The following is a 15,088-nucleotide window of genomic DNA, read 5'->3' on the forward strand; positions in this document are numbered from 1 at the left end:
GGTCTACCTGTGGATGTATTTCAAGGCCTACCTTCAAACTCAGTGCCTCTTTGCTTGACATCATGGGAAAATCAAAAGAAATCAGCCAAGACCTCAGAAAAAAAATTGTAGACCTCAACAAGTCTGATTCATCCTTGGGAGCAATTTCCAAACGCCTGAAGGTACCACGTTCATCTGCACAAACAATAGTACGCAAGTATAAACACCATGGGACCACGCAGCCATCATACCGCTCAGGAAGGAGACACGTTCTGTCTCCTAGAGATGAACGTAGTTTGGTGCGAAAAAGTGCAAATCAATCCCAGAACAACAGCAAAGGACCTTGTGAAGATGCTGGAGGAAACGGGTACAAAAGTATCTATGTCCACAGTAAAACGAGTCCTATATCGACATAACCTGAAAGGCCGCTCAGCAAGGAAGAAGCCACTGCTCCAAAACCGCCATAAAAAAAGCCAGACTACGGTTTTCAACTGCACATGGGGACAAAGATCGTACCTTTTGGAGAAATGTCCTCTGGTCTGATGAAACAAAAATAGAACTGTTTGGCCATAATGACCATCGTTATGTTTGAAGGGAAACGGGGGAGCCTTGCAAGCCGAAGAACACCATCCCAACCGTGAAGCACGGGGTGGCAGCGTCATGTTGTGGGGGCTGCTTTGCTGCAGGAGGGACTGGTGCACTTCACAAAATAGATGGTATCATGAGGCATGAAAATTATGTGGATATATTGAAGCAAAATGTCAAGACATCAGTCAGGAAGTTAAAGCTTGGATGCAAATGGGTCTTCCAAATGGACAATGACCCCAAGCATACTTCCAAAGTTGTGGCAAAATGACTTAAGGACATCAAAGTCAAGGTATTGGAGTGGCCATCACAAAGCCTGACCTCAAGCCTATAGACAATTTGTGGGCAGAACTGAAAAAGCGTGTGTGAACAAGGAGGCCTACAAACCTGACTCAGTTACACCAGCTCTGTCAGGAGGAATGGACCAAAATTCACCCAACTTATTGTGGGAAGCTTGTGGAAGGCTACGCAAAACATTTGACCCAAGTTAAACAATTTAATGGCAATGCTACCAAATACTAATTGAGTGTATGTAAACTTCTGACCCACTGGGAATGTAATAAACGAATTGAAAGCTGAAAGAAATCATTCTCTCTACTATTATTCTGACATTTCACATTCTTAAAATGAAGTGGTGATCCTAACTGACCTAAAACAGGGCATTTTTACTAGGATTAAATGTCAGGAATTGTGAAAAACTGAGTTTAAATGTATTTGGCTAAAGTGTATGTAAACTTCCGACTTCAACTGTATGAAGAGCTGTATTATTACAGCCATGGTCAATAGCCTAACAGATTATGAGCATGTAGTACAGTAGTAATAGGCTACTCTCCCCAACACGATATACTGTACTCTTCTGAAATGTAGACCTGCATTGGATGAATGGGTCTCACGCTGGGTAGCCCTTCAGAAAGGCCATATTCGACAGTGAATGTGTTGTATCTCATTGCTTGATGTATGAACAACGGGAATGAATGTTCCACGGGTGTCCTCGGAAGCACCATTCGAGTAATACGCATAAGCATAATTCGTAGAAATGTGAATGGACCACTCTGACCCTGTTTGACGTCGGAGAGGTTTGTGGCAGCGGTTGACGTCTGTAGTACTAAGCCGAAGAGAGGCGTGTCTTCGGTGTTGTAAAACGATGGAGAGGCAGTGGTCGTTCACTTCTCAAACAGCCCGGGGATTGATTACTGCACGAGTGAAATTATTTTGATTTACGTATACTGAAGGTCTTCGATTTCTGAAATATATATAGGGGAGAAAATGAGACATTGCTCAGTCTGTTTTCATTGCGAAACTATTTAATGAATGTATTGTTTATGTGTTTTTTCATGATATCAGGAGTGCCAGTCTGGTATGTATCGCTTGTATATCGAGTGTAGATGAATGGCTCGGTTGTTCATGACGACCGCAAAAAGGAAACGAACAAACTCGAGCAAAAATACTAAAATATTCGTAACGTAGGCTCCACTTTCACACAAAGATCCTGCGACATAGAATATCAGGAGAACGAGCGCAACTCCCGGTGAATCAAGAGCGCACCGGCTCTATCTGCCTGATACCGGCAGAGCATCAGAACACACCGGTAGCCGACAATATCAGACAGTCATCATGCCCAGCATGAGACAGTCATACACGGTGACCGTTCCCGAAGAACCCCCGGCCTCTGCTTTCCCGTTCTTGAAGCAAGAGATGCGGCGGAAAAGCTCGAGCATGTCTGGCTCGGTGCTGGTGTCAACCTTTGTAGGACTTCTCATTAATCAAGCCAAGGTAAAACAAGAGGATATATTGGCACCAAGATAATCTATCGAATGTTTGTCTGCGTATTAGTTACAGTAATATATATGTTGTTAATCAATAAGGATCTAGGAGGATTGATGTTGCGTTTCCTGGATGAAAATCACTAGGGGTTCTTCTACACAGCATTGACAGCGATATAGCATTGCAGTCACTCCAGCAGTAGCCTAAACCCCGCTAAACCTCTGTGGAGGATCAGTATTCTGGCAGGTCATTAAACTAGTTATATAATCTCAAATTAATCTCACTCCATAGCAGGCCTTTGATACATTATATTACATAGCCTAGGCCTGTATCAAAATATATTTAGAATGGGGTTTTGTATTCTTTTTTATTATGCAACATCTGTAATATCATATGAGACAATATGTCCCACCCTCTCCCTATTTTTATCCATAATTCCATGTCCATAGAGAGAAACAAATCAAGGTAAAATTGTTGGTCAAGGGGTCTATTTTCAGACTGATGTTGAAATCATCTGACATGAGCTAATGGTGTTTATGGCTCTAGCAGTGACTGGATAACTCGTTGGTCCACAGTCATCCACTATATTCTGATTAACCATTTCATTTCAACCTTCAACGTTGACACTTCATTGATCATCTTCAATAATCTGGGCTCGTCCTAGAGAGAGTGTGTTGTATTGAGCGTTTCAATGGAATAAAGTCAATAGAAGGAGCGCAGCGGCGTGACTGAAAGCACCTGGCTACTCTATCTGTGGCAGACGCTAGTATCTGGCTATCACAATGAAGAGTGTGTTTTTTTTTCTCTCTCTCGCTTGTCCCTCAAATGTTTTATCTATGGCTCATATTAGGTCTTGTGAGGCTTTTCTATAACCTGTTTTGGGAACGTGTTGCTATTGTTTCAGTGCATTATCTTGGTCTTGAATAGTCTTGAGAGACAGTGGATGTAAATATCAATGGGTTAAGCTGGTCTATGACTCGTCCATGACTGGTCCATGACTGGTCCGTCACTCCATGTGAAGACAGTTGGTGGGTTGCTGTTGTTGTCGTCCCCCAGCAGGGGCCAGGCACAGGAAGGTCAGAACATGCTGTTCTCCATCTCCAGCAGCTCTCACTCAACACAACACAACACTGCTGCCAGCTAATGATTATAGCGCATTCCATGGAGCAAGGTGGAACCGTGTCAGGCAGGCCAGGCCAGGCCTACTCAACCCATTCAGGGCTCAACTTGTACCTGGCTGTTTCAGCATGAGATAGTTCAGCTCAGTATCAATGTCAGTGACTGCTAAGGGCCACGGAACCCAAAACAGCTAAACAACAGATAACATTTAAATCAAATGTCTCGGATTGATAGCGTGGTGGCAGTAATCATGTTATGTGTAAATACATTGAGAATGCAAGGCAATTCATTAATCAGTCTCTGTGTTATGTGAAAACTAGACCAAATTTGTATCTGTAAATGGAATGACTGTAGACTAGAGATTGGACTACTGTAGCAACATTTTGAACCAAACACTGCCTATTACCGAATGGCCTCCGTCATGGATTGGAGTAATGGATGTGCCTGGGCATGTTTTAACGCTCCACATAGTCTGGAGGTGTTCTTGCATGACAATAGGAGTTGGCAAGACAGCATGGGACCTGCACGGCTAGCATTCAGACAGAGAGTACAATATTGGTCCATTTGCACAGATATTCTTCATTTTTTGCTGTCACACGACACAGGCTGGGAGCAGCATACAGGGATATTGAAGCCGGTAACGCTGCCTGTTCTGCAAATTTCACCGCAGGCAGCTCGGGGGGCGGGGTTTGAACCGGCAACCTTTCCGATCACAAGGTGATTAGTGCACTGCAATGATGATTAACAGCAGTGGGCTTCTTGCATGTGCCGGGGCTTGTCACACCACTGTGAAGACTAGAGTTCTATAACTAAGTTTATTATCAAAGGTTAATGAATAAGACCATTTTCATAATGGGTGACACTGATTCATCTGTTGCTTGTCCAAAGAAGAACACCGGTCGGTCAGTCAGTTAATCAGTAAGTCACACTAAAGCCCTTGCCAGATGTTGTGAATGTGACCAAGTGCGTTTGTCATATTGTCCTCTAGCTTGTTCATGTAAAAATAGCGTTCCCTGAGAGAGAGGCTGTCAGGATGACTTCTGCAGTGACAGTCACACCGCTCTGACGGCAACCAGCCAATGAGAACGCGGCAGTCAGTTCCGAAGGAAAGGTGCTATTTTGGGCTCCGATGATATTACTCAGCAAAGTACGGCACGTTGTGACGTCATGGGGCTCGTTCCGGAAAACTGTTCTGGAGGTGAAAAGCGGTGTGAGTTTGTTATGAGCATTATCCAGTATGATCCTTGCCTTGCATCGACCTAATAATCTGCCCGTCCTCCTGAAGTGTAGCCTACACTCGCACACTACTTGCCACAAATGTAAAAGCATTGGATTTGTGTAGGCTACAAAAGGAATCATACCAGTCAATTCCTTTCAAATGAAGGGAAGTGAACAAGCGAATACTTGGGGGGGGGGAGTGAGATTATTGCCTTGGTCAGTAGGAACCAACCCACTACAAGGAACTGACTGTATACCAATAACTGACAACAGGACATGTTTTGTTCACGTGGTTGCGGACTAATAAATCACTTTATTTTACGTTGGAATTGAGAAAGAAGGATTTAGATAATCCTGAGTTAATTAAACTGTTGGATGGGTTTTTCCGTTCTGTTGGGAAATGGGGACAGATGGCTTTGGGTTATTTATGTAATAGTAAAACGCTACAGCCCATCCTAAGTTTGTGTTCTCATAACTGGAACACACTCTCTGGTTGAACTCCCAGACACCAGGAGCACATGGGTGTGTGTGTGTGTGTGTGTTTTTCACTGTGTGTCCCGTGGTGATTGGTCACTCCTGCGGTCATGGGGAGAGACTAGGGAGGGAGGGTATATGAGCCAGCCCGGAACAGAACATGCAGGTGAGGGTTACTGGAGAGCTTCAGTCAGGGTCACTTCAGTGTTATATTGAGTTCCGCTGGAAGCTGGATCGGGTTTCCTCTCCTGTGCCCCAGCAGCGCTGTGCTCTACATCAACCCATAAGAACATAATTGTGTCAGGTTTTTGGCCTGTCTGACGCTGCGTGAACTGTACTCTACCTATCCCAGTCTCCCTTCCTCCTGGTCTAAATGTGGGGACTGTATCATTGTGATTGGGCCTTGTGTTCACTTATGTTCAAAGTACCTAGGCATAAATCATTGATTGTAGCATTTCTACAGAGGCCTTAAGGCACAACACATTGCATTCCATATTAAAGAGATATGTACTTCATGTAAAGTTTTGTCCACAGTCACATTGGTGCTTTGGTAATTATTTCCATTACTACTCAATTATTAAACGACTGAACTTATATAATTAAACTGCAGTGACGTCAGTCATGTTTTTTTTCTACAAAGCCCTTATTCTACAATTTTAGACCGTTAGCCTTTAGGCTATTGCTAAGCCAAGACTTTTCAGTTGTTTAGAAAACGCTGCACATCTGAGGTGGTGCGTTCGGCGTGATTCCCTCTGAATTGAAACAGGACCAGGCTAATGTTCGACAAAGAATATGTCCGTCTTTACATCTCATAGCATTTCTAGTAGCCTAACCTACAGTAGAACGGCCCCCTGTTTTCTGAGCATGGCCCCCGTGTTTATCGCACACGTCCTTCCACCGTAGGCCTATGCAGAGATCACATTCTCTCACATGCTTTTGTCGTAAATGTTTTCCTTGTCGTGTTCTTCTCCTCCCCAGAACTCCAAGAGTACCCAGGGCCTGGTGGGCCTACGGAACCTGGGAAATACCGTAAGTAAGGGCCTGGGTGCACACACACACTCATACATGTGTACACACACACACATATTTATACTATATTTAGGCCTCTATTTATGTGTGTTGTGTAATAAACGTGGAATATTGTCAGTGTACCGAAAAATAGTGTAATCCACATGTCCTATCCTCTGCCATCGGCTTAAGGGCTGTGTTTTGATATCACGAACGCCTTTCCCTTAGCTAGTCTATTTCCATTAGCTGAGATGATTTGCCATGCCATCTCATGGCTCTACAAACAGGAGGGGAGGGGGCATTTGCCAGGCAACAGGGAGAAGGATGGGTCCCAAAATAAACTGTCTACTTGCACAGTAACCTTATCAGAGTGCTTCTGCTGCACTCTGTACCGGCTGGGGGACTTGACTGTCTCTCGCTCTCTCTGTCCCTGCTACCTTCCATTCACTCAGCCCGCTGTTCCTTGTTTTCCCCATGCTAGCCCGTGTAACATGTGATGTTAATTTTTTATTTAACTAGGCAAGTCAAATAAATTCTTATTTACAATGACGGCCTAGGAACAGTGGGTTAACTGCCTTGTTCGGGGGCAGAGCGACAGATTTTTACCTTGTCAACTCAGGGATTCGATCTAGCAACCTTGCGGTTACTGGCCCAACGCTCTAACCACTAGGCTACCTGCCACTCCATACATGCATGCATGTATATAAAACAAATATCTAAAAATAACTTCAGCAGACACAATTTCACCTCTGCACATTTATCTTCAACATTGAAACCGTTATTGTCAAATTATTGTGTATGCAGGAATTATTTTTTATATATTTCTCAACAATCTCGATTTTGAAGCTGTAACTTCCTGCACCACAAACAGCATGGTAGTGTGTGTTAAGCCTCTTCTAAAGGTGTGTGGTGTGTGTGTGTGTGTGTGTGTGTGTGTGTGTGTGTGTGTGTGTGTGTGTGTGTGTGTGTGTGTGTGTGTGTGTGTGTGTGTGTGTGTGTGTGTGTGTGTGTGTGTGTGTGTGTGTGTGTGTGTGTCTACAGTGCTTCATGAACTCCATCCTGCAGTGTCTCAGCAACACGCACAACCTCCGGGACTACTGTCTCCACAACTCCCACCGACGCGACCTTAACAAAAACAGCCGCACCAACACCGGAGCGCTCATGGAGGGTGAGACAGCTAGCCTAAGTCCCCTGCAGTCAATGAATGCTGAACATAGTATTTACCAGCCAGTCCCCCATTTTACAATGTTTGCCCCTATTCCGAGGGAATCTGATCTATCTTCCTGGTTATGCTTCTAGAATTTGCCAAGCTCCTCCAGACCATGTGGACGTCCTCGAGCAGCGAGGCGGTCGGCCCCTCAGAGTTCAAAACTCAGATCCAGAGATACGCCCCCCGATTCGTGGGATACAAGTATGTTTTGTTCCTCAACTAACTATTCACCAAGGCTACCTGTGAAATGGCACCCTATTCCCTATATAGTGCACTACTTTTGACCAGAGCCCTATGGCACCCTATTTCCTATATAGTGTACTACTTTTGACAACAGCAGAGCCCTATGGGCCTTAGTGAAAATGTGTGCACTTTATACAGATGTAAGATCTTAATTTGAGCCAGTATGCTACAGCAGGAAAATAATTCAGCAGCAAAAGGTAATGTGAATTATTATGTGGATTATAATTAACAGACATTTTTTGTAGAGGTTGATATATTTTTCGTAAGGGAAAATCAAGTCAGAAATTTCAAAGTGGAAATGACAAACTTCAGAAGCGTTTTTAAACTTCAAATACACTACAAGTTTGACATTTCCTAAGATCCTACATCTGTAGGGAATAGGTTTCCATTTCAGAGGCACTCCAAATCGAATACCTTTGTATCAGTAATGGTATTGTAGATGGTTTTCCAATGTGTAAAAACATGACTCGTGTTTTGTCTGTCTGTGTCCCTCCCTCCAGCCAACAGGACGCCCAGGAGTTCCTGCGCTTCCTGCTGGACGGGCTGCACAACGAGGTAAACCGGGTCACGGTGCGGCCGCGGGGCAGCTCGGAGGACTTTGACCACTTGCCGTGAGTGTAGCTCTCGCCTCCTGCTCTTTCTCTCTCCATGAACTACCGTGGGACTATGGTCAAGAGAATGTTAACTGGGAGAGTAGGGCAAAGCCAGGGCTGCAGCACGTCCCATATTATTAGTACGCATCAGTCGGTGTGGAGGCGTGACGCCTCGTGGGTTTACAAGAGGGGAGGCGTGGGAGCAGTGAGCATGAATACTGACACACCCTCTCCTGTCCGGTCGTCCCTCCCACAGTGACCGAGAGAAAGGGGATAGAATGTGGAGCAAGTACCTGGAGAGAGAGGACAGCAAAATAGTGGGTAAGGGCACGCATCAACACCCACAGGGGTTGAGTAACACTCTGTGCTGTTAATAAATTGTGTTTCCTGGTCATGTGTAGTCTGTTGATTGATGTAGTGCGTTTGTGCGTAGGTTGGCATTTATTGTCATGAATCTTTCCCTGGGGGCAGCTCTGCAGAGTGGTCACTAGCTGGCACTGCCACAAAGTCAAATAAATCCGTTTTTTTAACCTTAATCTTAACCACATCGCTAACCCTAATGCCTAACCTTAAATGAAGACCAAAAAGCTACTTTTTGTTATTGTACATTTTTACGATATAACTAGGCAATTTTGACTTTGCAGCTGGCCCATCTAGCGGAAATTGCTCAGTTTTGCCTCCAGGGCAAGATTCATGACAATAAACATCAATCTCCCGTGTGTGTGTGTGTGTGTTTGTGTGTTTGTGTTTGTGTTTGTGTGTGTGTGTGTGTGTGTGTGTGTGTGTGTGTGTGTGTGTGTGTGTGTGTGTGTGTGTGTGTGTGTGTGTGTGTGTGTGTGTGTGTGTGTGTGTGTGTGTGGGTGTGTGTGTGTGTGTTTGTGTGTGTGTGAGGGGGTAGTAATGGTCTCTCTCTGCCCTGCCCTCCACAGACCTGTTTGTGGGTCAGCTGAAGAGCTCGTTGACATGCAGCACGTGTGGCTACTGCTCCACTGTCTTTGACCCCTTCTGGGATCTCTCACTACCCATCGCCAAGGTCAGTGTCGACAATGCACACCAGCTTCTTCCCCACAGTGTTGCACATTCACCGTTCACCAGACCCACATACAGTCCCAGCGTTTTTTATGTGACCTAAATGTGCCGTGTGTCTGTGTGTCAAGAAGGGCTACGGAGAAGTGAGTCTGATGGACTGCGTGAGTCTCTTCACCAAAGAGGATGTGCTCGACGGAGATGAAAAACCAACGTGCTACAGGTGTAAAGCCAGAAGAAGATGCACAAAGAAGTTCACTGTACAGAAATTCCCCAAGATCTTAGTGCTTCGTATCCTTTCTCAAGCCGCTCATATTTGTGGGCTCCGTTTGTCTGATAGTACTCTATCGCATTAGATGTTATAGAGGAGAGAGGATTTGGCTGACGCCTGGTCCCAGATCTGTATATAATGTGCTTATGCCAACACATCTTGTATGAGACAATTGTAGTCCGAGGAGTTGGTTATGGTTCAACTAAAACACACAGATCTGGGACCAGCCTAGAAGTGCTCTCCGTTGCTATAAGAGGCTTGCCTATGTGTTAATGTATGTATGTGAACCTTCATATGAAACCCACCCAAGGTTCCATATGAAGCCCCTGTCTGTGTATTTACGGACGCTTCCTCCCTGCACTACGTTTCCCTTTACCCACCTACTTGTCCAGATCTGAAACGCTTCTCTGAAGCGCGGAGAACCAGCAAACTGTCCACATTTGTCAACTTCCCCATGGAGAAACTGGACCTCAGGGAGTTTGCCTCGGAAAACAGCAGTGAGTACCATCGTCTGTCGGGTAGAATCGTCTGTCGAGGTACGACAATGGCATTCTACTGATTCCTCTCTTTCCCCTGTCCCTTTCCCCCACAGTAAATGCAGTTTATAACCTGTACGCAGTGTCCAATCACTCAGGCACGACCATGGGCGGCCACTACACAGCGTACTGTCGCAACCCCACCTCGGGAGAATGGTACACGTTCAATGACTCCAGGTATAGCTTTCCCTCTCCCTTTATCAAACTACACTACCCACAAGGCTCTGCTAGCAAACCATACTGCTCAGAACTGAGCTCATATGCGTTGAATCGACTGGAAATCTTAGAACACTGGAAATACTCCTGTTTAGAACATTCGAGCACTCTTCCACCTCACTCCATACACAGGGTACATCTGAAATGGCACCCTATTCCCTTTATAGTGCACTACTTTTATCACTAGTCTGGTCAACAGTAGTGCACCACTTTACACAGTAGGGAATAGGATGTACACCACAGTGTAGGACCTCTGTGTAACAACTGATCTGCTGGGCCTCATGTTGAGAGTGCTAGAGCAGAGAGAGGACATGAGGAGCCTGTGTCCGTCCGTCTGTCCGTCTGTCAGTCTGTCCTGCTTGCTGGCTACATACCACTCACCCAGAGCTACTTACTTTCTTAATAACAGTACCTCCCCTAAATTCTGTCAAGTGTGCAGTAGCCTACCTCCCCCTCTCTTCTCCTCGCTCTCTCACCTCTCTCCCACTCATTGCCTCGTGAGAGCCTATCTGCTTCTCTCTCTCTCCCAGCAGCTACCTGTGTCTTCTTTCCCTGCTCCTCCACTCTCATTCATTATGCAGTTCTCTCTCTCCTGTTTTTTCCCCTCCCTTTCCTCCTTTAACCTTCTCTATGCTTAATGCACAGTATGATAGTACCCACGCAATGTTATTCAAAAAACTGCCGTAAAACTAGTACCTTTGTTAGAAAACAACCGTCTGAATACACCATCCATTTTCATGGTTTTGTGACATAATAGTGGAAGGGAACCTCAATATGGCTGTTCCCAGTTCAACATAATTGCATTGCTCCAATAATATTGTCAATTCGTTGCACCGTTAAGACTGTCAACAACATTACAGCTCATTCACATGCATCCCCTCTTCCTCTCTCCCCTCACAGAGTATCGCCAATGTCCTCCAGCCAAGTGCGCAGCAGTGACGCCTACGTGCTGTTCTACGAGCTGGCCTCCTCCTCGCGGATGTGAGGGCCTCCCGGAGGAGGAGGTGGAGGGCACTGCGGACGGCGGGCGGGAGGAGGAGGTGGAGGGCACTGCGGACGGCGGGCGGGAGGGAGGAGGAGGTGGAGGGCACTGTGGACGGCGGGCGGGAGGAGGAGGTGGAGGGCACTGCGGACGGCGGGCGGGAGGGAGGAGGAGGAGGGCAAAGCCAGGCCCTTTAGGACTAATCACATCTACAAGAGACTACTACTCCCCCCTCCCCAACTCCATCCACAACAGAGAGAGACTACTACTCCCCCCTCCCCAACTCCATCCACAACAGAGAGAGACTACTACTCCCCCCTCCCCAACTCCATCCACAACAGAGAGACTACTACTCCCCCCTCCCCAACTCCATCCACAACAGAGAGACTACTACTCCCCCCTCCCCAACTCCATCCACAACAGAGAGACTACTACTCCCCCCTCCCCAACTCCATCCACAACAGAGAGACTACTACTCCCCCCTCCCCAACTCCATCCACAACAGAGAGACTACTACTCCCCCTCCCCAACTCCATCCACAACAGAGAGACTACTACTCCCCCTCCCCAACTCCATCCACAACAGAGAGAGACTACTACTCCCCCCTCCCCAACTCCATCCACAACAGAGAGAGACTACTACTCCCCCCTCCCCAACTCCATCCACAACAGAGAGACTACTACTCCCCCCTCCCCAACTCCATCCACAACAGAGAGAGGCTACTACTCCCCCCTCCCCAACTCCAACCACAACAGAGAGAGACTACTACTCCCCCCTCCCCAACTCCATCCACAACAGAGAGAGACTACTACTCCCCCCTCCCCAACTCCATCCACAACAGAGAGACTACTACTCCCCCCTCCCCAACTCCATCCACAACAGAGAGACTACTACTCCCCCCTCCCCAACTCCATCCACAACAGAGAGAGACTACTACTCCCCCCTCCCCAACTCCATCCACAACAGAGAGACTACTACTCCCCCCTCCCCAACTCCATCCACAACAGAGAGAGACTACTACTCCCCCCTCCCCAACTCCATCCACAACAGAGAGACTACTACTCCCCCTCCCCAACTCCATCCACAACAGTGAGAGACTACTTCTACTGCTGGACGTCCACGCTCAGACTATGGAAACACTACAGGAGTCTGTCATCTTTGCAGTTGCCGTTCAACCCAGCCCTCCTCACTCTCTCTTCTCTCTGTCGCCTCGCTCTCTCTCTGCTCTTGGAGAGCAGGGTGGTCGGGGGAGTCGGCCTGTGCCTGTGCTTGCGTGTGTGTGTCTCAGAGAGTATGTGTGTTAGGCTAAGACAGGGGAGCATCTCCGTCTCCGAAGTCCCTCTCTATGCACTGCAACAAACCAAACTCTCGTCCCGACCGCACCTTCTTCTCTTCTTGTTCGAGATCGCCTCAATATTCAAAGACGTTGTTTCAATTTTTGTTTTGGATTTTCTTGTTTATTTTTGTATTGGTATTACCACCATCATCACGGTGGAAGATTAACTGAACTGTGTTGCTGCGTCGCCCCCTGCTGACGGGTTGGAGTAGGACAACATGGAGCCGTCAGAAATTCTTCTTACCACACTGCTCACACAAACCTGAGTGCCCCCTCCTGCAAACACACTGCAATGTCTCATCCCAGTTTCTCTGTTCAGCTGTGTATAGTACTACTCTGTCCTCTCACTTCTGCTCTCTCTCTCTCTCTCTCGGCTGCTCTCTCTCTCTCCTTGTCCTGTATCTTCCTCTGAAGGTGTGGGGGGGCCCAGGTTGTCCTCTTGAGAGTGCTACGTGTTCAGAGGATGCCCTGTACCTTATGTTATTTTTTTCAGTGTGGCTGCTACTGATGTTTTAAAGTGCTGTGAATGAAAGGACGATCCAGTAGGAAGTAATACTATTGATCACAATCTTGTCCGTATGAATTTGTTCATCCTCAATTGTCATGCCATTGAACAACATGGAAAGAATGTTTTCAAAAAAACATATCTGTATATTTTTATATTCTGATGCAATATAGAGAATGTACTATACAGTGGTGCTGAAAAGACCTGTTACTGTTTTCAGTTCATTTAACAGGTGAATGAGAAAGGCTCTTAATTATGCTTACAGGTGACTTACATGTGATACGAGTCATACTTTTTAACAGTGGCAGTCAAAACACATGAATTTATTATATATATAAATTAATTTTAAAAAACAGTGGCTTTTAGTTTGGTATTTTGTGTTGATGTTCAGTCAGTTATGGGTTTTATATTTTTTCATTACAGACACGAGAATAACATTGTGCTGCCAAGGCACATAGCCCCTGGATGCTTGTGCACATATTTTAAAATAGTCACGTTATTAAACAACTTGCTTTTTATTGGGGCGGCTAATAGAGCAAACAGATCTTCACCTATATTTGATTATCATCATCTACATCCGCCTGTGTTGTGGCTTTAAATGGTCGAAGACCGTGGTTGCAATGGTTTATGGGTTAGAGCATAGTACCAACACCAGGTTTGTGGGTTAAATTCCCGCTTGGTTAACATGCTGAATGTGTATCACTTTCAATTTTGACCGTGCTGTAATCTCATTCACCAAACACTTCCTCCCAATGCTCGAAAACAAAGATACTGATTAACTTCCCCTTTCAGCTGCTATACACAATTAGCCTGGGGACGAGGTTAACAGTTCTGTTGGTCTGGATAAAAGGGTCTGCTAAAAGATCGTGTTAATAACAAACCACCAAGCTCATCCAATGCTGTATGTCCACTTGATTGGCATGTATTCTAAAATTATTTCCCTGTATTGAGAATCCCCCCCCCCCAGCCATTCAACACTTTGTTTATGGGAATCCCAGACTTGCCTCCTGGACTGAGGTGTTCCCTTAGCTCAGATCTATTTCTGTAGCCTATGGATGTCACTGTCCTGCCGAGGGCTGATACCGTGTAAGTACAACACCCAGGAATAATACTGCTCACTTTGCCCCCTGGTTACAATGGATGACATCACTCAACAGAGAATACTGGGAGGAGTCATTCTTAAAGACATAATGGGAAGTACATTTTTACCTCGTTTGCTTTGAGTCTAGAACAGCCTCAATTCATCAAAACATGGACTCTACAAGGTGTCGAAAGCGTTCCACAGGGATGCTGGCCTATGTTGACTTCAATGTTTCCCACAGTTGTGTAAAGTTGGCTGGATGTCTTTTGGGTGGTGGACCATTCCTGATACACACTGATAACCATTCCCTTCGTCTACACCGAGTGAAGTGAATTTAACAAGTGACATAAATAAGGGATCATGGCTTTCACCTGGTCAGTCTATGTCATGGAAAGAACAGGTGTTCATAATGTTTTGTACACTCGGTGTATATTGGCTTGAATCAACTCACGTATGACACGCCTGGTTAGTTGCATATTAACTAGAACAACTTCTGAAGAACTGTAAAGTGTAATTTGGAACTGTTGTGAATGCCTTGGGCATGACTAATCTACGATACCACTTATCATAGGGTGGGTTTGTTATACTAATCAATGGGTACTTTTGAAGCAAATGGAAGGTACCTTCTTCGCAATGTAGCAGGCTAGAGAAGAGGTGTTGTGTTATCGCCAGAACGTAAGTCACAGGAGCATAGACTTGGCTGTTGCAATCTACTGCACTTCTCAATCGTAACATAAAGAGTGGCACCTTCAAATGGCAGCTCACAGTTCAACCACTCTTGGTAAGTCTTTTGACTGTTATTATATTCTTGTATCATTAATAGTGCCACACATGCATTAGCTATAATTATAAACTGGGTGTTTCAAGCCCTGAATGCTGATTGGATGACAGCCGTGGTATATCAGACCGTATACCACGGGTATGACAAAACGTTTATTTTTA

General features: G+C 45.8%; 1 protein-coding gene across 5 annotated transcripts in view; it reads left to right on the forward strand.

Moving 5' to 3' along the window:
- The window catches only part of LOC106580775 (ubiquitin carboxyl-terminal hydrolase 2), a 46,507-nt gene that overhangs the window by 28,756 nt on the left and 2,663 nt on the right, over positions 1–15,088 (forward strand). For 2 of the 5 annotated variants that reach the window (XM_014162175.3, XM_014162176.3), the window contains exons 4-13: positions 6,118–6,168; positions 7,189–7,315; positions 7,447–7,558; positions 8,101–8,211; positions 8,450–8,514; positions 9,123–9,226; positions 9,351–9,510; positions 9,883–9,987; positions 10,083–10,203; positions 11,143–14,927. In XM_014162175.3, coding sequence (XP_014017650.1) covers positions 6,118–6,168; positions 7,189–7,315; positions 7,447–7,558; positions 8,101–8,211; positions 8,450–8,514; positions 9,123–9,226; positions 9,351–9,510; positions 9,883–9,987; positions 10,083–10,203; positions 11,143–11,227 — 1,041 coding nt within the window. In that variant the 3' untranslated portion in view covers positions 11,228–14,927. Of the gene's footprint in view, positions 1–1,332; positions 2,338–6,117; positions 6,169–7,188; positions 7,316–7,446; positions 7,559–8,100; positions 8,212–8,449; positions 8,515–9,122; positions 9,227–9,350; positions 9,511–9,882; positions 9,988–10,082; positions 10,204–11,142; positions 14,928–15,088 lie in introns of those variants that run through there. The other 3 variants (XM_014162178.3, XM_045703593.2, XM_014162177.3) reach the window with 3 other exon arrangements.

Source organism: Salmo salar, chromosome 20 (assembly GCF_965601325.2).
Source record: "Salmo salar chromosome 20, fSalSal1, whole genome shotgun sequence".
NCBI classification, from domain to species: Eukaryota; Metazoa; Chordata; class Actinopteri; order Salmoniformes; family Salmonidae; genus Salmo; species Salmo salar.